The sequence below is a fragment of the Mastigoproctus giganteus genome, chromosome 2, assembly GCF_048544385.1.
Source record: "Mastigoproctus giganteus isolate SK-2022 chromosome 2, ASM4854438v1, whole genome shotgun sequence".
Classification (NCBI taxonomy): Eukaryota; Metazoa; Arthropoda; class Arachnida; order Uropygi; family Thelyphonidae; genus Mastigoproctus; species Mastigoproctus giganteus.
Window position 1 is genome coordinate 183,417,417 of NC_143576.1, and position 23,825 is coordinate 183,441,241.

The following is a 23,825-nucleotide window of genomic DNA, read 5'->3' on the forward strand; positions in this document are numbered from 1 at the left end:
GAAGCAAATCATCTGTCCATCCCCAATAACAATTTGTCTTAAGATGTTCGAGGAAATGAGGTAAATTTCGTCGCGCCGCAAGACTTAAGACAACAGCGGGCCTGTATTCAAGACGATTAGAACGAAATTCTTGACATGGTATCATAAAATCTACGGACAGGTAATTGACAAAGTTGCGCCGCTCTACGAGTTCCCTACATATCTGATAATATGGATCTGTGTTAAAAAATTTAAAAATTATTTTGTCCCCTTTCATCATCAGAAATAGTAATCATTGACTCCAGCAGACTGCTTCAGTCGCAACACTTCTGTCAGTGCCTCCTCTGTCGTAATGCCCAAGGTCCTGGTTTTGCAATTCGTATACGGTTTATCGATGAAGTGAGCTTTGCGGAAGATGGAATCATAAACTCGCACTTAAATTAATGATGGAAGAAAATCTGCATGGTGGCAACGGCCTATTAAGAGAAATAGGGTCATGTGCTTTGTTTGGAGCAAAACAAAGCATGGTCAAAGGGCTCATGTACTTTGTTTGGAGTGGGGATGTGCAATTAACTTAGTCCAAAAGATGAATGCAATACTCAGAAACAACAGGACTGGAGTTAGCTCCCAGCAACCGTCATCCTTGCCTGGCTTACAGTAAATACTAAAATGGCCAACACGTCGATATACCTTGCAGAAAAAGAAGTAGTCTAGGCAGAGTTTACGGTTTCTTCAACGATTCTTAGTTGAAAAGTACAGGACGCCAAAATCTTCTTCTGATCTAGGTGCAGGTGGATAGAAATATTTAAATCTGGAGTATTGATTTTGTTATTTGGAAAAGATATTGGAATTGATACAACAACAACCTCGTTTGCCACAGGGTATATGGGCATGACATATTTACTTAGTTATATCATTAAGATTATTCGTGAACTTGTTATTGAACGCATTCTCACGTGCATTCTCGCTGCCTCTGCTCTCCGCGCAATCTTATCTCGAATTCGACACTGCCTGCGGGCAACTTATATTAATTATTTCTATTTTCAGAAATCTCTGAGCCACTCCTAATGCGCGTGATTTTCCATCCACTAAAGAGACTTCTGGTTCCGTACTGCCATAATACCGGTTGTTCTAATGTGATTTCTCTACTTATCTGTTTCTTTGGATACGCTGAAGAAAAAGATTGGTTTGACACAGCGGATTTCAAAGGATTACTAAAAATGTTTCCTACTTCTTCTCAGTGCAATGCGGCTTCTCTTGCTCTTCCGACTAAATCTTAACTAGCTGCGATGACGTCATCGTCCTTCCGTCGAATAGGATCGCGGTACCGTTTAATTAAATCTTACTCGAGCCACCTTTCAAAAGGAATTTAAAGTTACGAGGAAATCCTGTAATACCATTCTGCACGAGCAGCCTTCAGTTTCTTTAAATAATCTTCGGCATTTCTTCCCTTGTTCTATTTTTGCTTTATAAAGGAATTTCCCATTATTTTTTACTTGAGAAAATGATGACGTAACCGGTAGCATTTTGTTTCTAAGGGCCCTGCCTTTACGGATCTTCGCCCTAATGGGTTTGTCCCAGATTAACATTTCTCGGAAACTGACCTTTAACACATTGTAATCAAATTTATCCGTGTTCTGAACTGTACATTGCTGAACTTGATGACAAAGGCTTCGTGTATTACACTTCTCTCTCTCTGTTTAAGTGTGTATACACTATTGAGGAATTTATTGTAGCTTAAACACAGAGCGTACAGATAAAGCAGAAATATATGAGCTTTCGGCTATATGGTAGCCTTCGTCAGAATTAAAATACATGAATGGCAGTTGGAATGAAAATGTGCACTGCCAGGTGCGTGGTTTAATTGTTTGTTGACGTCTGTGGCTGTGACGCATGATGACGTGGCCAGCGCTTGTCCAATGACAGAACTACTGACTCTGTGATCGGGTTGACTTGGTAACCACTGTTCCTGTTTAAGGATTTATCCGAAGATTTTATATTTAATGATTCCAACCAGGTACGCTTTAGGTAATGGTGGGATCTGTCTACCACCACGACATCGCGGTGTGGGTCGATGTCGTGGTGGGTTGTCCAGACATGTTCGGCGATAGCTGAGTGTTCTATATCCGCTAAACGGATCGCTCTTTTGTGCTCCGAGAGACGTTTCTCGAGTCGACGTCCAGTCTCTCCGAAGTAGCAGCTAGTGCAGTCACGGCAAGAGATGCGGTAGACTAAACCGCTCTGCAGAAGGGTGGGGACAGGTGTTTTCACGTTGGAAATGAAAGAACGCAGTTTCCTGCCTGGGAGCTGGATGCACTTTATTCCGTGCGTTCTCAGGATTCTGCCGATCTGTTGTGACAGGTTGGGGTAGTATGGGATGAATGCCTTTGTGGATGGCTCGTCACTGTTGGTGTTGTAGCTGGTCGTCACGATGTCACGTGTCTGTAGATCACACCTGTCGAGGACGTCAATGGGGTAGCCACACCTCGTAAGGTCTACTTTGACCCTAGTGACCTCTTTGCGTCTTTCATCAGCGGAGCTGGAGTGTGTCCAGGCGCGAGTAAGCAAGGTTCGGGCCGTGGAGAGGAGGTGGCCTCGCGCGTGTGCTGACCGGAAGTTGGTAAACTGGCCAGCACACATGGGCTTACGATAAACTGTAGTCCTCAGGTATGTGCCTTCACGTCGGACAAGTGTGTCTAAGTATGGTAAAGAGTTGTTCGACTCCAGCTCAATCGTGAATTTTATGAAGGGCGATAGTGAGTTGAGGTATGATAGAAGTCGCTGACCTGAGTCTCTAGGGATGACCACGAACACATCGTCAACATAGCGACACCAAAAGGCGATGTGATCAGGTGCGTGTGCAAACGCACGTCCCTCTAACTCCTCCATCACGATGTTTGCTGTGACTGAGCTGACCGGGGAACCCATGGCCGTGCCATGTATCTGCTGGTAGACTGAGTCATTAAATATGATCGCACCCCCTGTTAAGCACAGTCTGAGGGCGGTGGAAATGTCATCGGGTGTGAGACCAGTTCTTTCGTTGAGGGTTCTATCATTGTCCAAGAGTTGTTTTGCACAAGAAATGGCAAGTTCCACAGGGATGGAGGTAAAGAGCGATATGACGTCGAACGATGCCATAACTTGATTCTGCGAGATGGATACAGTGCGAATCCTCTTTATGAATTCAACACTGTTGGAAACGGTGTGGGTGGTCTTGCCAACCAGAGGAGAAAGAAGTCTCGAGACAAATTTAGACAGCTCGTAAGTCGGTGATCCACAGCAGGATACAATTGGTCTCAGTGGTGTGTCTTCTTTGTGCACTTTCGGTAGGCCGTAAAACCGTGGGATCTGACATCCGGAAGCACGGAGGTGATTACGGGTTGACTGTGTGATCTTCCCTTGTTTCAGCCAACTGTTGACGAGGATATTCACCTCTGATTCCCATCGTTCTAAAACTCTGTTGGGGTTGATGGTCAGGGGTTTGTATACAGTAGTATCCCGTAAAAGTAGTAGCGCTTTCGCCATGTAATCAGTGTGATCCATTACAACCGTACGGCGGCCTTTGTCTGCCGGTAGAATGACGATGGACGAATCCTGTTTCAATGCCTTGAGGGCAGAGAACTGTGTACGGTTGAGGTTAGAAGAGACGGGGCGAGCACGGTGTAGAACTGCTGCAGTCTTCAAGCGGATTGTGTTGGCTACATCTTCTGGGAGGCGTGATAAGCTGGCTTCCACACCTAAGGCGATGTCGGTGATCGGCGGGTGCTTAGGAAGAACGGCAAACGTCATGCCAAGAGTCAATAAGTTTACTTGGTCCGCAGATAACTGTTTGCTGCTTAGGTTCAATACGAAGTCCGTGGAATTAGTGAGAGGGGTATTACATTGGCTGCGCAATTGACGGGATTCATTAATCAAATTACAAAACTTACGTTTCTGTCGGGTACAATAAAGATCTGATTCTCTGATGGCCTGGTGACATAAAGTGTTGACCACATCGGTGTAAACGGGATCGGGAATCAGAGTCTTAAGGTCGGCTAGTAGGGTTGCCTTGCTCGCTGAAGCACGTTGTATGTCATGATGGAGGCAGCCGATCCATATACGTAGGGTTTTGAGGCCGAAGTTCCGACAGGCACGTCTCATGCGCTCATTAGAAAACGGTTGTTTGTAGCGAAACCCTTTCGGTATAATCTCGTTAGCTTTGCACCTATGCGCAAACCTCAGGTGTTGTCTACTACGGGCTATGAAGATAAAATCTTTCTGTAGTCTCACGACCATGTCGTATGCTGGTTGGCCAAGAATAGTACGAACATAACGAAACAGGCCTACGCGCTCTGGATTCATTGAGGAATTTATTGTAGCTTAAACACAGAGCGTACAGATAAAGCAGAAATATATGAGCTTTCGGCAAAGAGGTCACTAGGGTCAAAGTAGACCTTACGAGGTGTGGCTACCCCATTGACGTCCTCGACAGGTGTGATCTACAGACACGTGACATCGTGACGACCAGCTACAACACCAACAGTGACGAGCCATCCACAAGGGCATTCATCCCATACTACCCCAACCTGTCACAACAGATCGGCAGAATCCTGAGAACGCACGGAATAAAGTGCATCCAGCTCCCAGGCAGGAAACTGCGTTCTTTCATTTCCAACGTGAAAACACCTGTCCCCACCCTTCTGCAGAGCGGTTTAGTCTATCGCATCTCTTGCCGTGACTGCACTAGCTGCTACTTCGGAGAGACTGGACGTCGACTCGAGAAACGTCTCTCGGAGCACAAAAGAGCGATCCGTTTAGCGGATATAGAACACTCAGCTATCGCCGAACATGTCAGGACAACCCACCACGACATCGACCCACACCGCGATGTCGTGGTGGTAGACAGATCCCACCATTACCTAAAGCGTACCTGGTTGGAATCATTAAATATAAAATCTTCGGATAAACCCTTAAACAGGAACAGTGGTTACCAAGTCAACCCGATCACAGAGTCAGTAGTTCTGTCATTGGACAAGCGCTGGCCACGTCATCATGCGTCACAGCCACAGACGTCAACAAACAATTAAACCACGCACCTGGCAGTGCACATCTTCATTCCAACTGCCATTCATGTATTTTAATTCTGACGAAGGCTACCATATAGCCGAAAGCTCATATATTTCTTCTTTATTTGTACGCTCTGTGTGTAACTATAATAAATTCCTCAATGAATCCAGAGCGCGTAGGCCTGTTTCGTTGTGTATACACTATATTATCAAACGTATTGGGACTTCACAAGAATAATCACATGAAATTTAAAATATCGAATACGCTAATAATGTAGGTATTCGGGATCCGTCAGAAACTTTTTTTTGAATTAGACAGAAAACCACTTTAGTTTAGTTTAATATTGAGACTCACAGTAAAGGCCCTACAAGTTGATGATAGATAAAGGACACTATACAATGTGCACTGGCAACTTTTTCTCGTTGGTCTCGACAGAAGCGCCTTACTGTGGCCATTCAGAAATGGGTAACACGAGAAAGGAGTTAATTCTGGAAATCAACTTGGAAGAACAAGTGAAAATGGCATCGGAACCATATTGGTATCGAATTTCGAGCTTGTTCCATTTGACTGTTGACGATTAGTGAGATAAAATTTAGATGAGCTTATATAATGTGTTGAAATTTTTGGACACGCATTGTACATAGCGAAAAGAGACCTAAATCCGAATGACTGACAAAGATTGGCCTCAGAAATGCCATCTCTCAGGCTGTTACTCCTGATGAGGAGAATTCTCTTCCATCTTATATTATCTAAGTCCACAATTCTTGATCATTATTGTGTGGGTGCTACGTATCGACTACTAGTTCCCTTGATTCCAGCTTGGATTGGAACCTCCACGACATTGGTATGTACAATACAGTGACCTAATAATCAGCGTTATTTATAGTAGCTGCCGTCTAACCACACAACGACGTACCATGTGAAATTACGCCCACTCCGACAACATATATCGTTCATACATCAGCACTGGCAGTGTTCTGGACTTTCAAGTGACAACCTTGTTTGGCTGTTGTTGACAGGACGCATCAGCGACTTAGACATTACCGCTCCATTTTGTATTATGCCTGTACAGTTGTGTGTTCACTAACTGATTTGCATGTTGTGTGAGCTGTGAAACATGGAATAACCGAAGGGACCCTACTCCTTCTACCTGATATCGGCTAACCCCAGCCTCCCGCTATTGAAGAGGACTTTAGAAATTTCTCCTGTCGTTAGGAGTGGAGCTCAGGCCTCTCTAGACAAGACAAATCACTACACTTTTTTGGAGCACGTCCTCGTTCCCATCGAAATGTTCTCTGGTCTTCTTGGCTATCATCACCAGATCATATACAACCAACATTTGGTACCAAATCCAATGCTTATAACATGCGCAGCAAGGTAAATAAGGCCACAAGGTATTCGATGCATTGTGTTCTTAAATTGTGTATTCTATACTGGGTGTTTCATTCTGCAGGATGAAAAACCGAGTTTCCACATTCTAAACAATAAAGAATGGTAAATCTCTGTGCAGAATAAAAAGGATATTTCAACCAGCCCCTCTGTGGACGATGGCGGGGAATTAAATCGGATGATGAAAACCACGTCCTCTAACTCACTGGATTCAATGGAAATGCTCTGTGCTGCACTTTCAACATTTCCCATCGTTCGATTAAAAATAATGATGTGAAGCCCTTCATCGAATGCGATATTTTTTGAGCGAAATATTTTTGCCCGATACGTAACCAAAAGGAAGGGACCCAAGATTACGATAATAAAGTACAGAATTATTATAAATCCATCATTGATTTCCTCCTAATTATTTTCGTAGCAGCCTTCCTAGCCATTTACGTATAGCAACCAAAATTCGCTCACCCAGTAAGTCAGACACACTGCTGTTTCGACAAAAACTGTTAAAGTTGATGATTTCGCTGGAGAGATGCTAAAGCTAGCAGTCTGAAAGGTTTTGGTAAACTGAACATGCTCCAACAAATGGATTTTCGGTAGAAATAACTGAACAGAAAACAGAATTCGAAAATGTGTACTTTAAAATGCCGTTTAAGGGAATAAAAAAAAAAGAAAACAAACGTGTAACTATGACGACGGTGTTGCCTTATTATTAGCAATAAACGTTAACATTCTTAAAGAACATAACGATGTCCCATATGGGCGCAGATATTAGCTTTAAAAACAGTCTCCAGAAATAAAAAGATGTCTGTTTTTAGTGCTATTGTCAAAAAATGTGTTTTTTCTCTAAACCTTGGCCATAACGAGGTTGAAAAGAGCGGCGAACGGGAAAGGCAACGCCAGGCGTGTTCTGTTTTCAGCTGTATTGGAGAAGCCATAAAGGATAATGATGCTGGACCCAAAATATGCCCGGGCAACAGTTGATCGGGAGAAAAAATAAATAAAAAAGCCAACGGCGAAATTCGTTTAAAACACTGTCGCTTGACAACGCTGTTTCTATTTTATGTTCAACCCCTCTACAACTTATGTACACACTATATTGGCAAAAGTATTGGGACACCAAGATATTTTCGTATCAAAGATTAAAAAGATGATTTTAATAAGCCTGTCACCATCCCAGTACAATGTCTTGCATACGATAATCACAACCGCTCTCTCTCTCTCTCTCTCTCTCTCCTATATGCTCCTCAACCTCCTGGGTGATTCTCCTACAACTCTGGTAGCGAATATGTTTGGCATGTATGATCGTTCTGAGATCTCGTGCTGTCAAAATACGTGGTCAAAGGGCTTCGAGATTCAACTTTTTGCACCTTCGTTCGTGTCCATTTCTGTATCAAGTTACACACATTGGTCCATGGGAATTTTGGAGCTTCCAAATTCCATTTAGTACCTTCTACCACGTGCAATTTCTCTTGAAACTGAACGGCATGTATGCATTCTTCAGTTTATACCACGTGCGCTACTACAAGGGTCCGTCAGAAAGAACTGGCTCATTTCTTTGGTGTTTTTTCCTCTGGCGCATATGCCGTGCGAGGTCCTGTTTTTAGGGAACTGTTCGACACCATGGAGGTCATTTCATAATGCAGCTTCGGAGCATTCAATATCCCATTTTATGTGCTCAGTGGATTTTCGAAAGCAAGTCAGTCGTTATTGCTCACCGTAATTTTCTGGGGCATTTTCGTGTTTATAAATATGTCTTCCATCAGTTCAATTAAGTTGCAAGTAACTACCGCTGGCGCCATACCAGGGATAAAGCTAATGAGAGCACCACGTACTTTAAATACGCCTGAGAAGATTGAGTGGGATCACTTGTCTGTCGAAAAGAGTCCGAGACGAACCATTCCGTCTCATGCCTACCCGCTATAAACCATGAGTGAAGTAGAGTTTATGGATGGGTTGGCGTGTGTTAAGCGCCAAAGCAACTGTCTATGAGGCAACATTATATCGTGTCTGTAAATTGCATGCATTCTGTGGTCGAGTTGCTTCTTTTCTGTATGAAAGACCGGGTTCCCCGTAGAAAAATCTATGCAGTCCTCGCCTGAAACTGACTAACGAAGGCACGCTATGAAAAAAACCCATAAAAATTCGTCCTGTCATTGATGGAATTTCAACTGGTATATTTTCCACCCGGGTAGGTGGGTAGGAGGAGCAATTTATTGGGCTACATTTGCCAGAGGTTACTGTGAGACGCATCCTTCATGCATAAACATTCCACCTTTACAAAATGGCTGTTGTCCGACAACTCAGTCAGTGAAAATGACAAAATGCAGAGACTATAGGTCGCCATAGCCGAGTGGGCAAGAGCGAAGGTGCATAAGTACACGTGCCTTCAGTTACTGGGTTTCAAGCCCGTGACTACTAAATACGATGATGTTTGCTGTATTCTCTCTGTCTTGTGAACTTCTCTAACCATGTAGTCGTCCATTAAATGGATTTAATGGATCTTACCCATCTTAAAATCTTCCATCTGATAAATGATCACCGGAGTTTGGTTTGCTCTCAATGTCGATTCACAGCGAACCACATAGTAAATATCCCTTGTGGATAAACTATGGAAAATTTGGAGAAAAACTCAAGCAGTTGCTCTTGACTTTTCTAAAATACTGGTATTTCTATGGATATTTTTCTGAATTCCTTCTATCCACTTACATCATCTTAAAAACCATTCCTCCACTTTATTTCTAGAAAATTGTAACCAACGATTTCCTCAACTTCCAAATTCTTTCACTGTTCCTGGCACTTTCTGACGCTTTCGCCTATTCTCTTTAAGTTTCAACCACCTTCAGCATTTTGGAATCGCCATAAAAAATGTTACTGAATTACAAATTCTACCAAGTGAGACTCATTAAGAGCTTTGCGCATACAAAGAATGAAGTTTTCGCTGTTTCATTAGCTATCCTAACGATCTTTTTGCCCTGTTTCATTTCTTCTCCGATTGCAATGAATTTTTTCAAATTAATTCTCCTCCTTCGAGTCAGATCCCCACGGAAGGCAAGTTTTTCTCTTTACTGACTCGATGCAGATAAAATCTTTTATGAGGCCTTGTCGGCTTTAACTCTTTTTTTCCTTTCGAAGGAGTATATTTTGTACATTTCTTTCAAAGGTTATTTAAATAAGGAGATACTCTGGTAGGGACAGAAAAGATCTTAAAAAAATCCTTAATTTTTACAACGGGTGAAAAAAGTGATGATAATCCTTATACCGGTCCTCATTATCTCTTGCCAGCATAAATGAATAGCTAATTTTGACATTTCCTAGACCCTTGAGCAGTCAGATTAGTTAATGTCGTTAGACCAAGATTATCTGTTAATTCACTGAGGTGTAATAAGTGTAAGAATGAACTTCGGCTCGCAATAGTTTGTTGTGAAAATGTTTCATTTGTACTGCCCACATTAAGGTGCATCTGCACACCTTTTCCCTAAAAGAGTGATATTTTTTATTCTTCGAACCATTTTATTTGGATACTTTTTAAGCTTGCTCTCTCGGAAGTGAATTTTTTTTAAAGAATCTTTTATCTTTGTATTAAATTCCTGTTGGCAACTTTGTTTAAATGATACAATTTAAAAGAATTGAACAACCTCAATCCCAAACTCTTAAACTAGTTATGCTACATGTCGGGAACTCTGTTTCTCGTCTTCAAGCCTATGAGGGATAGAATGTTGCTTGAGGAGTGGTACTGCAAGTTTTCAATTTGGCAATGATATTTGATTATTTACAATAAAATGTATTCTAATTATACTATACTCCTTTACAACTGTCGTATAATTATTATAAATTTAATTAACTCATTAATTAATCAATACAGATAGCGTATGAAAAATCCCTAGAGTTGCTCTCTAAATTAGTTGGAAGGGCTCATCTGTTAACATGATCCCGGAGTGGAGTCTCATGTTCCGGTTGGGGAAGACAGGTGGAAGGAGTGGATTGGCTGTTTATATAGGCTGGAGTTGACTTGGTATAGCAAATGGGAGGTTGTCGCTTGGCAAACCTGGGGGGTTTTGGGTACAGGGATATATTATGGAGGTAGAATAGGATGGTTCCGAGGGCAAGGGACTAATCAAGATAATTCGCCCTCTTTCCCAAAGAGTAAGAAATAATGCAAATCTACCACTTCCGTTAAGACTCAATCTGTGTAATCTGACAAGTCTGTAATACATTTCCTACTCACCATATACAGCCAGCTTGGATTCGAACCTGAGAGGCATTTTTATAAAAAAAGTAATTTATAAGAAAGTATTTTATAAAACAAGGCGTTTTTATAAAAGTATTTAAAAAATATAACCATAAGATAAACTTTGAAATTTTTTTAGAAGATATATCTATAAGAGGACAATTTGTCTTTTATATAAATTTTGTCATCACTTCATAATAAATAGCTTCTTAGTGTGAGTTAAAGTTTTATAGTTGATCTGTCTTCGTCGTGCTCTCAAACCGATTTCCTGATGTTCGTCGTGGAGGTTTGGTTTTATCATCTTCTTTGCCGCTCGATTTAACCCATGCGATTATTTTCTGTTCAAATATCTCAAAAGTGGAGTGTGCAAAGCTAGTTCTTGTGCAGTCAATGCATTAAACAAGGGCAATGCAACAAGAAATGTTTTGGTCTGCACAGAAACGTAGCAAGCTGGACTATGAAGTTTTCTTATTCGACTTCGGCATGATATTTCACAAAGTGGAGGATGTCCATGCTTTGATGATTGCATCTTCTATGAATAATTAACGGGTCATGCGATGGTTTCTTTTCCCTGTTTCTTTTTCTTTCGTTCTTTTGATTTATTTTGATTTTTATTTGTTTTCTTCGAACCCTCTTGCACAACGTATGCTTGTTGACTAGCCGTACCACTCAACTTTATTTCTAGAAAGGGTTGCTGACGACTGGTTTACATATTATTAGCCACCTGACTACAGTACTAGGAAGGATGTGAAGAAGGATAGGAATCTATAAAATGACAGCATTTGCGTTGCATAAACAATGGATTTGTCTAACATGCACACGCGATGTTATCTGCAAAGTTTGCTGCGTTTCTGGTACAAGAGACAAAAGCAGAACCAGCAAGACAGACCGAGACAAAAAATACCGAATGAGAAAGAAAATGATCAGATATCCAAACAGCAGCTGAAAGAAATTTATTGACGTATTTCTTATATCTCTCGCCTCTGTTCATATCCCACTTCTGCTTGAAACATGTCAGCTTTCTACTCAGATTTTCCCCGAAAACAGCCCCCCGATTCTCGGAAGCTCGTCAAACTTTGCTTCCAGTGATTGCTCGCGGCAAAGAATAGTGCTCGAAGCTTCGGTTGCAGAGTCAGACCTTCAAGAAAAGACTTTATTTTGGTTGTTTTTTTTCTACTGCCTTTGTCCTACGTGTTTCAAGTGCTCGGATGATGTTTAGATGTGCGACATCAGCTATGTGTGTGTGTGTGTGTCTGGAGGAGGGAAGTTTCTCCATCGTCTGCGATCGATCAGAGGATTTGAAGCAATGTGTTTTCGTTCCTTTCCAGCTGTTCAGAAATCCTACGCTTCAAAGACGGAAAGATGGAAGGGTGGGGGGAAGGAGGCTGTGAGAGAGACCTTCTTTATCCGAATGCTATCACTTCCCAAAATTCGTCTCTAATCCGCCATCAAAGCCTCCCTCTCTCTCTCTCTCTCTCATTCCTTTGCCAGACTGTTCTGCGGCACCTTTTACTCATTGCAACAGCTGGCTGTGATTCGTCTCTCATTTTTAAAATACTGTGTTCCCAGTAAGCCACCAGAAAAGATGAAACAACTCCTGCGTTGCTAGGAGACAGATGGTGGGCTCTTTCATGACGCGCACTAAGCAGGTTGTGCCGTTCCCTTTTAAAACGGGATGACAAATATGGCTTCATATTGTTTGTAGTTATGTCAAAATAATAAATTGAAAACGTCTGGGCACGCGCACAACGGTGGAAATTTGATGGTGTTTTCGAGTCCGCACAACAACCGGAATTGTCTCCATTATTTCTGAGAAGTGAATTTAGAATCGTAAAAGACGTCACTTTGTACGAGGGCAATACGAAAGCGTGCTTTCAATGATGACGTACACCGATAAAGATTTAACCTTTGTAGGAATAAATGGTTCGGTTGGGCTTTGTGAGTTTTCCTCGCCATAATTGTGTCTTCAATTAAGTTTGTCCTCAGTGAAAGAACCTTCGATATTCAGTATGAAATAAAAGAAAAAATCTTTGCCTTTCGCTTGTTTCTTATTCAGTTTTACAATACAGGTCTCGATACGGGTACACTGTGTTCTAAGAATGATTTAAAAAAAACTATAAATCCCAGGAGAAAAACCACACTACCACGGCTTGAATGGTTTTAATTAACGAGATGAGAAAAGTTAAAAGAAAAATTCTCGTTTCACCGGTGGGAATTCCCTCATCATTGGTTGCCACGGCAACAGGTACTTCACATTTCTGGTATAAAAGGTCGGTTTTCTAATATATATATATAAAAATAAAATTTTACTTTCGCGCACGTGGACTTTTTATTAAATACGAATCATTTTATTGTAGTCATAGAAATTAAAATAAATATTATCTGTAATTTGAATTACTGTTTCAATAGATTCAGACGATTTCAATAGACAGATTTCAATAGATTCAATAGATTCTTCTCAACTACTAAAAGCAAATTTTTTAATATCAAAACACAAAGCCGTTTTCAAAGCAGACCATACTGCAGACCTAATCTTACCTAATAGCGATTAGGTTCCACTTTAACCCTCGGAACAGCATGTATTCGTGGTGGCATGGTCTCAACGAGGTGACGAAAGCGTTCCACAGGGATGTTGATCCATGTTGCCTCAATTGCTTCCCACACTTTTTGCAAATCTGATGGTTCCAGATCTCTACTCCGAAGAGCTTATATCACTTCATCTCACAGATGCTCAATTCGATCGAGGCCTGGTGACTAGGGTGGTCACTGTAGTAGTTCTGTACAATTCTGGCACTGTGACATGACTCTTGGAAGAACCCATTCGCAGATGGATACATTTCAGCCTGATAGGGATGGGCCTCATTGGAAATAATTTCCGAATAACATGTGGCATCTAATTATTAAAATACTGGTATGAAGGTGCCCAATGTGTGCCCCACGAAAGCACAGTCCACACTATTACACCGCGACCATCGTCCTTTATTGCTGCCACTGGCAAGATGGGGCTATGACCAATGCTGATTTCGACATATTCTAGTCCTCCCATCAACGCAAAACAGCAGAAAGCTGGATTTCTCAAACAAAAAAATGGTTTTCCAATATCTAGTGTTGGTGTTCTTGAACCCACTACAACCGTACCTTTTTTTTTCTCCTTTCCATGGCGGGTCATATTGTCTCTATGTCATTTATCAATGCTATATGTAATGAACATCCCATGTACACTGCCCTATCATTAATAACCGGATTTTTTTTTTCTAAATGTCTTTAGAAAAAAAAGAGCTTTTATTTTGTTATTTAATATTTTGTGCTGAAACCTTTTGCTTTTATGACGGCCTTCAATCTTCGCAGCATATTCTCAATCAGTTTTTTTTTTATAAATGCCAGGTGATATATTCCTCCACTCGGCCTTTAATGCAGCCATCAGTTCGGCCTTGTTCTGTGGGCGATCTCGACGTGCATATACCCGACGATCCAATACATCCGAAAGATGCTCGATAGAGTTCAGATGAGACTCTGGGCTGGCTAATCCAACTTTTCCACACCCATGTCCTCAAACCAACACTTTGTTACGACCCGAGCAGTATGGCATGGGGCGTTGTCTTGCTGATACAGGTATGAGCCTTCCCTAAAGTATTGCCATAATGTTTGAAGTGTATAATTGTCCAGGTTGTCCTGGTATCACAGCATTCATGGTTTTGTCGATAACGACTAATGGGCCCAAGCCAAACCATGAAAGGAGCCCCACATACCATGACACTACCTCCACCAAACTTTATTGTTGGGAGGATACGGGTCAGAAAGAACTGTTCCTCTGACATTCGCCACACCTAGGAATGGCCATCAGACTGGTAGACTGCGAACCTCGACTCGTCTATCCCTAGAAATGTTTTCCAGTGCTCTAAAATCCAGGATTCGCGCTCCTCACGCCATGTTAATCGGAGTCCAGCATTTGTTGAGGTAATTCTGTTGGACGTATCATCTTGCATGCCCACTCTTGCAATTGTCTATTCGAAGCCCAGTGTGCATATTTATAGCAGGTTCTGTGACGCGTTGCATGCGTCACAGAACCTGCTATGCGACCTGTTTCCCCATCCATGGAGGAGCGTCTGGATATTAATGGTAGGGCAGTGTATATAATACAGTGCAATAAAGATTTTTTTTTTCTTTTTTGCTGAAAACAATGGAACCATATCTAACTTGGCTGTGATACAAGATACGACAAACATTCTGATGCCTCTTTGGTTAGCACGGTTGCACTAATTGTTATTTGACTCCCTGCCGTCTGACGCCTACTACCGTCTCATGTTCAACGTCACATATCTTTCGTCTTGCCAATTAGTTCATTGAATTGCACATATACAGCATCTCTATATATATCTGTCTACCCGTTTTATATCGCGTGGTGCTCCCACATGATGCTGTCACTCAAGGAAGGCTCCATTTCATGAAAAGAGGATGTGTCCCTAATAAAATGGCCACTCAGTATATTTGAGAAAGCAAGCCTTAGTGAAAATTCATTGTTGTGAACTATCTACCGTTTTATAATTGTTACGCTTATGTGTGTTTGTATTTATCGCCAAAGCAACTAAGGCTCTGAGGTATCAGTATATTGGGTGTATTCTTGCTTGATGAGAAACCCGAGTTTTTCAGATCCATAAAATATTGATATATTAGTTAAGAACAATTCATCTTTAAGAATACAATATCTATAATTAGTATTTGCTCGTCCATAACAAACTTCTGTATGCGCTTAATGGATGCTCCACATCAACTACAAATCAGCGGCAACATATTTATAACAATCTTAGCTCTTACAAGTAATTTAATGCTACCAAAGGGAGACCATCAGATGGAGTTTAATGGCACACAAATGAATGCACTCGATCGAAAATGAGAAGGTCAGGCTGGAGATCCTAATTTTTCATCCGTTACTCGCGCTAACGGGATCTTATTCCTAAAGCGCGTGTACAAATTAAGACAAATAGTCACATATCGTCTTAATCAGACGTGTACAATGAGCATCTAATAATGGATCAAGTAATTACAGAAGGCTAATTAAAGAAATTCTTTACGAACTTATTAGAAATATATGACCCTCCAATTTTTGTCATTGAAAGAAGAAGATTCTGTTGTTTCAAGTCTAAAGGAGAGTCATTTGTAGCTAAAGATATGCATTCGACTTTCTTGAGTCAAAATTTATAGCAATTAAATCCTCTGAGATGGAAATGTCCGTAAGAATTTTCATCCCATGAATGTCTTTGTATCAGCTCCCCCTCTCCTTCAGCAAAGATTGATTGAAACAACCAATCAAATGAATCATAAATATACGTTAAATGCATAATATAAAGAGATAAGAAATAATCAACTGAAAGACTCAATTGAGAAAAGCTTTATTAATAAAATGAAAAGAAATATAAATATTTCAGACCAGGATTATCCGACAACAACCCATGTATATTATTATATCAGCAAATTGCCTGAGTTCTCTGTCTGTTTGCCAGTTTCGTGAATGAAAAACCCGGAATTCCGGGAGGGAAAACTTTGCTGCCATTGTTTGCAGTTGAACACATAGGTAATATTAATTGTAACGTAAACAGCAATACTAATACCAAAATCATATTGGCTACACAAACTTCAAAAACAAAACATTTTAAGATGTCAGCAAGCTAATTATCTATTTTTATTCTGTTTCCTTTCAGGGGAAAACCTAATTTTCGTGCTATAGAGAAGAGGATCCTCGATAGTATAATTGGTCCAGGTAGATACGACAGTAGAATACGACCCCTTGGTTTAAATAACACAGGTAAGTGGTCTTTGTGTGTAGAACAAAGCTTAGCAAGGACTTGCATCACGCTCGCTTCTTGCAAAGCACTGAATATTCTTAGTTTCATTTAACCAAGGTGAGATCATCCAAGATGCTGACTTCGGTGACAAAAAAACGGGGAAGGGAATTACTGAAAATGTTGACACCCTAAGAAATAATAAAAAAAAAAAGACTTAGACTTAGCAAGAATTCATATATTCCTCTGGTCCACAGCCATCCACCAATTTATGGATTATATCAAGCTTGTATTTTTTTGATGCGAAGGGGAGAAACTTTAAAGAAAAACGTGGGCTGAGAGAGAGAGAGAGAGAGAGAGGAATCACCAAGAAAGAGAATGATGATATCCAGCTCAAGACCCTGGGTGTGCCAAGCCCATACTCACCAGATGTGAGTCCCTCTAACAAACATTCCAGTTAAATCTGAAGAATAAATGTCTGTAAAGATCCGAAGTAGTGGTCAAACGCAGAACGAATCAAAGACATCATTATCCTGAATTCTAGTTTGGAGCCTCATTTTAGGAAAGATATAGAGCTGCTGTAACGGGTGTACAGAAGAATGTAGAGATGCTGGAACGGGTGCTCTTACCAAGAAAGACTTCAGTTCTGCAAATTGCAGCGTCTGGAGACTGGGCACCGACGAGGTGATCTGATTTAAGTGTTTAAGGCTTTTGAGTGGATTGAGCAAGCTCAATGCCGATGGGATTCTGCGTCTTGTGCAGACTGTACACGTGAGGGGGCATAAATTCAAATTGACGAAGGATGGTTGTGGAAGTTTGCCTTCAGCCCAGAGAGTGGTTGATTGTTGGAACAAACTTCCATCTGTTGTTGTGGAAATGGATAGTTTGAACAAATTCAAGGAAGACACAGACAAATTATTAGAGGGAGTGGTCAGGTGATGTGGGAAGTGTTTTTTGGCTGATGCATTGTAAGCGTATCTTTAGAATTGTCAATCACTAATTTGAGAACTGAAGCAATATAATTCAAAGCTTACTTCATGGATGATGATTATGTTTGTGCCGATTACAGTTCAAGTTCAATGCTATTCCGAATACAAAAGAATTAAAATATATAATAAAAGAAAGTGTTTTCTTCTTTAAAATCCGTTCCGCCATAACTAGAACTGCCAATGATTTACCGTATGCTTTTCGACCAGAAAACATCCATTAATGACAGTACTCAAATACATTTATCAGCCACGGAACGTCACTGGCAAAGGTTGTAAAACGTTTATCCGTTTTAAGGAACTTTCCTTACTCCACTGATTGAATTTATGGAGTGAAAATAATCGAATTACTCAGACGAAAATGCAACATCAAATTTAGTAGGTGGAAAACAGTGACATTAACGTGAATAGTTATCAAAAATATTTATTCTTTAAAGCTGCTCTTCGGAGTTTTAAAGCGTTTTTCCTTCTGTTTATTTAGTGACACAATAACGTTAAGGAGAAACAAATGCTAGAAAATTTTGCATGTTTTGTTCTTCGACTAGTGAATAAAATGAAGCTGAAATGAAAGAAACTGCATCAGCAAAACTCAGGTTGGTTATTGATCAAAGAACCCTTATTATGAAACATGAAAACCTTATCCGCATGTGTGCCTGTCTCAAAGAAGTACCATTTGAATACAAAGAGGAAGGAAAGGAATCAGATCGGATCCTTGTGTACTAAGTACAGGAAAGTCTTTGATAACCCAGCTGGTGTTGCTGATAAATTGAATAAGTACTTCGCATCTATATTTACTGTCGAAAGACCCTTCATGTAAGAAGCTATACGAGTGAAGCTGGAAAACAGATTAGCGATATTGAAATCTCATAATATTATTTATTAGAAAATCTTTCGATCTTAAAAGGAAGTGAGACTTCTGAAGTCGATGGCATATAGCCAGTAATATTAAGGGAAGGGACCAAAGTGTTTACTGAACCATTATGGGGCATCACTGGACTCTAGATGGATTCCTTTTGATTGGAGAAGTGCCAACGTATCGCAAACACATAAAGGCAGTTCTAAGAGTTGAATCAGTAACTGTAGACTGGTTAGTCTGACTTCAGTGGTAGAGAAAATCTTGGAGTCAATGATTAACAGTGCAGTCCACGGACATTTAGAAATAGATAAGGCAGTCTGCAGGATACACAACCATGATTTTGTTAAGGGAAAATAGTGTTTAACTAACTTAGTAGGCTATTTTGATACAGTTACTCATGATCTATATGTAGGGGACGATTTCGATACAGTTTATTTGTATTTTATCAAGGCATTTGACCCAGTTCCTCATGAGAAATTATTGTATAAGCTGGAACATGTTGGGACGACTGGAAAGATTCTAAGATGGATCGCAGGGTGACTGCAGGCAGAAGTCGGAGGGTTGTGATTAATCAGTATTCTTCAGATTGGTGTAACTTCAGAGGTGGAGTGCTCCAAGTCTAGCCCAGGGATTAACCTTTAGGCTAGACCTTTATTACGGAATTTAAGATATGAGTTTATTTTATTGAAGATATAAAGAATGTAAACAATTAATTTACAAATATTTATTTACAAGTCAAAGCTAAACCTCTATCATGGAAAATCTCCACCGAAAATATTGTCTACTAAACCTTTGTAAAATTATGCATTCTTGCGAAAGATGTCCTGTTAACCAATTTATACTGTTATCAAGCATTGTACATAAAGATATTTGTTAATTCTTATTTTTAAATAACTGTTTCTTTTCTTATATTGATTACCAATACGTACAATTAAATATTTGTACGTACAATTTGTAATTAAATATTTTTGAAACATTCACTTTATTGATGGATATTTGAGAATGTGCGCTGGTAAATATTAGGAGTTATAAGTTATGGATTATTTAAATAATAATACTAATGCAAGGCATTACCTCAAATTATGCATGTACTACAACATAACTCACCCTCTAACTGATACCTGTACCAATTAGTGTTCCAAATATAGTATTCCTAATAATAACAACAATAATAATAATACATAATGTAAATGCAAGTTAATGGGCAACCTAATCATCTTGGCAACCGCCGGCATGGTGACAAAGAGCTTCCATAAGAATCTAGCAGCAATAGACCTCAGAGGACATTTACATGGACATCTGCGTTAGATTTATAATGTATATTCCATGGCCCTAGTCTACACAACCCTCATAGTTGGGTATGCATATGCGCACACCATCAAAGATTATTAGTTGCCCAACGGCCCGGCCTATATTTTGATGACTAGTGAATGACAAAGAAGGAGAAGAGGATGGACATCGGTAGCAGTGTGGCCACTCTACCATCGATGGCCAAAGTACAGGTATCGTTCGTATGATCGGGTGATTTCTAAAGAGGACATGAACCACGATTGCCAAAATTAACTTAAATAGATTTCTTTCTGTGGAAGATGCATTTTGCTTTACCATGAAGTAATTGAAAGATCAGGTTCATGTGCAATCCCCACTCACTGCAAAAGCAAATTAATAACATTCCTGAGGCACATTATTATAGCATGTGTCCATCGTATGAGCATGTGAGTAACGATCAGGAATTGAGTCACATAAGTTATAAATGTGATTTCTACAATACTGTTATTTATTTGGGAGGCACAGCAACCGACAGGACGAGTTAGCTAACTTGACGATCTCTCTGTATGGTTATATCCCAACGGACTTTTCAATTGTTTTCCTCCAGCCATATTTCCCTATCTAGTTTCAGAAACACAGTTTTAAGGTCTGATCTTTTTAGTTTTTTTGTTTACGTTACGCAAACATGCACAGATTCTCTTCAGATGGAACCCGTTATCGTTTGGTTCCATCAGATATAACCGTCTGTTCGCATAAATGGCGGATATCATAATGGGGAAACACTTGTGGTTTTCTTCATGCAATATGCTCGCAGCTTTCTTCATCGTACTTGCTAGTGCAATCGCGCGGTAATTTCTACTCTGTCCCAAAGGCAATTTGTAAACCATATCGCTTCAGTAACTGTCATTCTAGAAAATCCCTGCCTTTCTGTTCCTTCATCTCATGAAAACTTAAAGCAAAATCTCGTCTCCAACACCACAAATAAACTTGTACACAATTTCCTAAAATATTTATCTCTCCCTTCTTTCTCTAGCGATATCCATTACCTACAAACAACCCTCACAGATCAGTTAACGATCGCAGAGTTCGTGTCTCCGAGGAAGGAAGGAAGGTGCACCTTAGAGCCCCCCGATTACATTCGCAATGCCGACCCTGCTTGTCGAATTCAAAACAGTCTTTTTCCTATTTCGTCCTTTGCCGCTCGCTCTCTGCCGATCACTCTTTGCCGCAAGGGATGTGGTGATACACTTGAACTTTGTCCTTTCCGCTCATGCTTCTTCGTTTCAGTGAGCGTCTGTCTGCAAGGCTAGCGCAGGCGACAAACATGAGCGCCACTCTTTCTGGAGTTACTGTGCAGGCAGCTGATGACAAAGATCGGAAGAAAATGTTCTCTTAGAAATAACCAGTTTTCCCTCTCTTTTCCCCTTTCTCTTTTCTCTTCTTCGTCCCATTCTTTTTTCATTCTCCATCTCTTTTTTTCATCCCTTTTCCCCACTTTTTTTTTGTCCACCCTAATTGAACAGTTCTAAACCTGCCATGCATATTGAGTTATTTCTAACTTGTTTCAAAATGATACATTGAAATAAAAATCCTCCCATCGCGTTTCACTCGTATTCCTTCACGTATACAGTAAATTTTGTTTCATTATCTCTTTTGGTTTCTTTGAAATACCTGCCCTCGTGGGTAGCACAGTTGGTAGAATCACCATCCTCCCCATACCGGGTGGAAAAGACCCGAGTCCGACAATGACGAGAGGAATTTTTGTGGGCTTTGTTCACAATGTGGCTGAGTTAGTCAGTCTTGGGCGAGGGTAGAATTCTTTTTCCCCCTGCACGCTCTGGTGTTTCGTCCATCAAACAAAAAATCGCCCACAGAACACGCAATTTACAAACAGTACACACGGAGCAATATGGCCTTAGTTGCTGAGACTCCTAAAAGAATAACAACTTGCTCAATTTGCGCACCTTTCTCAGTCGATGAAAATGCAAACAAGTGGATTCATCACCACACATGTCTTTTTGCAAGCACCTGGCTTGCAAAATAGTTCCTAATGGAGTGGGTCATTGAACAACTCTTCGCTCGACTAAAGTTGTTTTGAACCATTTTTAGGCTGTGCATTCACTCTCTTTGTCTTCTCCGAATGCCGTTCATATCTTTGTGTCCAGTTCCAAAAGTATAAACTGGACACGAAATACATCAGAGACTGCGCTGCACGCCACTGATCTCGAAATGAAACCAAATAAAATGATGTGATTTAAAAAGCGAAAATGGTGAACCAGGGACGAATAGAAGATCATATGGGCTAATGAATTTAGAATAACCATATGAAAAAATGCATCTCGATTGTTTAATAATTGTTCTGGCTGGTTGGGGAGAAATAATGGAGTGGGGCATGTTTTCTTTTTGCACTTCTTGTCCCATCATCCTACTGGCCGGAAAATCGAGTGCATCCTACAATGCTCACGTTTACCATGCTTGGAGCTGTGTACTTACAGGATGATAACGCGACTAACCATCTAGCGAATTTTGGGCGTGAGTGATTTGAGGAACGCAATGCAATCGAACACAAACAGAGGGCTAATGGGACCACAATTAGGCCATTGTGCAACCGGCAAAAATATATTTTTCTTTATGATGTGTATGATCGATTTGGGGAAGGGTGAGAATGGTGCGCTCCCTCGCTCGTGACCTGACTAATTGTCCATGAATCGAAAATACTTCATAAAGGCTCCTCCCATCCCAAATGGGAAGAACTCCAACTTTGCTGGTGACTGCAATCAAACACAGCCATTTCCAGTCGGTACGAGAGAGACACGGAGCCATGATGTTATCTACTTAGCTTTACGAGAAAAAGCAAACTGGCACGCCAGAGAGCTCCACAGCTTTCTTCTAGTCTGTATTGCTTTTGTGATGGCTATCCGGGCTTGAGATAGTTTCTGTCTGCATGCTGAGGAAACAGAAACAACGAGGGGGAATGTTGGGGAAGGAGGGGTATTATTAGGCTTTAAAGCGGATATGTTCCGTAAATACTGTTCAGCAAATCTTTCTTCCAGTTTGCAGGTTGTTTTGCCGCAAACTACACTACTCTACAAAATTAACAGAACACATAGAAGACGTGGTGGAACTCCAGCAGCTTGCAATGAACCAGAACAAAATTTGGTATGGTGGTGTGTCAAAGAATAACGATGGAATGAGGAAACAACGAGAAATTTAGGACAGATATAACGGACAGTTTTAGGGGTTGTATAAGAATTACCAAAAAGGTCACAATGCTCTAAAATATGGTTGCATGACATCGCTACGACATATGATCCCCTCCAATGGCTAAAGAGACCTAACAGCAGTGAATCATGCTCGATATAAGCATGTCTATAAGATTCTGTGACAACAAAATCCATCCTTCCACCAGCGCAGACCTTAACTCACGAAGTGATCAAGGAGTTGGCTGTCTGGGTGCAGTGCGATGCCCAAGGGCGTCCCACAGATATACGATAGGATTTAAGTCTGGTGATTCTCTGGCCACGGCAGTCGTTCGATATCTTCAGTTTCAAGATATTCCTCCACCACTTGAGCTCTGTGCAGTGGCGTTGTCGTGCATGAAAAGAAAATCTTGGCCAATCGCATCCCTTAAAAGTCGCACAGACAGTTCGAGGATCTCTTCTCGGTACCTCTGAGTAATTACAGTACCCCTATCAAAAACATGAAGAGGAGTGTAGCCATTGATCATTATTTCACCACACACGAGAACACCGCCTCCATCATAAGTGTCCCTTCTCTGATGTTGGAGGAATGGTACCATATTTCTTGTTATCTCCAGATAAAATAATGTCTGCAATCCGTTTGTTGGCTGAAACGAGACTCGTCAGAGAACATAACTGTATCCCATTTTTCAGGGTTCCAAGTCATATGTTCATGGCACCAGTTTTGACGAGCTCTGCGGTGGTTTGTGGTTAATGGGATACAAATTACTGGCTTCCTTGCGTAGAGTCCACTTGAGTTGAGCCTTTTTTTAACATAGTCCGGTTAGTAATGTGGCAGCAGCAACCTCAAGAGAGAATTGATGACAGGACATCGTAGGGTTCCATCTACTGTTAGAGCCAGATAGCAGTCGGTTGTGGTTGACGTAGCCATCGGGCGACCTTAGTCACCTCTACTTGTAATGGTTCCTGTCTCCTGAAACTGCTTCATACACTATGGGCACTATGGAACTGCTTCCATAATGCCTTGACGACAATGCGTTACACATTAAGCCAACTTGCGGCCTGCCACTGTCCGGATTCATGTCGTCCAATACC

At 40.8% G+C, this 23,825-nt stretch overlaps 1 protein-coding gene across 2 annotated transcripts in view; it reads left to right on the forward strand.

Annotated features, from left to right (window-relative positions):
- LOC150089819 (glutamate-gated chloride channel-like) overlaps positions 1-23,825 on the forward strand; it is a 301,453-nt gene that overhangs the window by 173,216 nt on the left and 104,412 nt on the right. For both annotated transcript variants that reach the window (XM_090389662.1, XM_090389663.1), the window contains exon 3: positions 16,339-16,442. In XM_090389662.1, the coding sequence (XP_090245788.1) occupies positions 16,339-16,442 (104 nt within the window). The remainder of the gene's footprint in view (positions 1-16,338; positions 16,443-23,825) is intronic.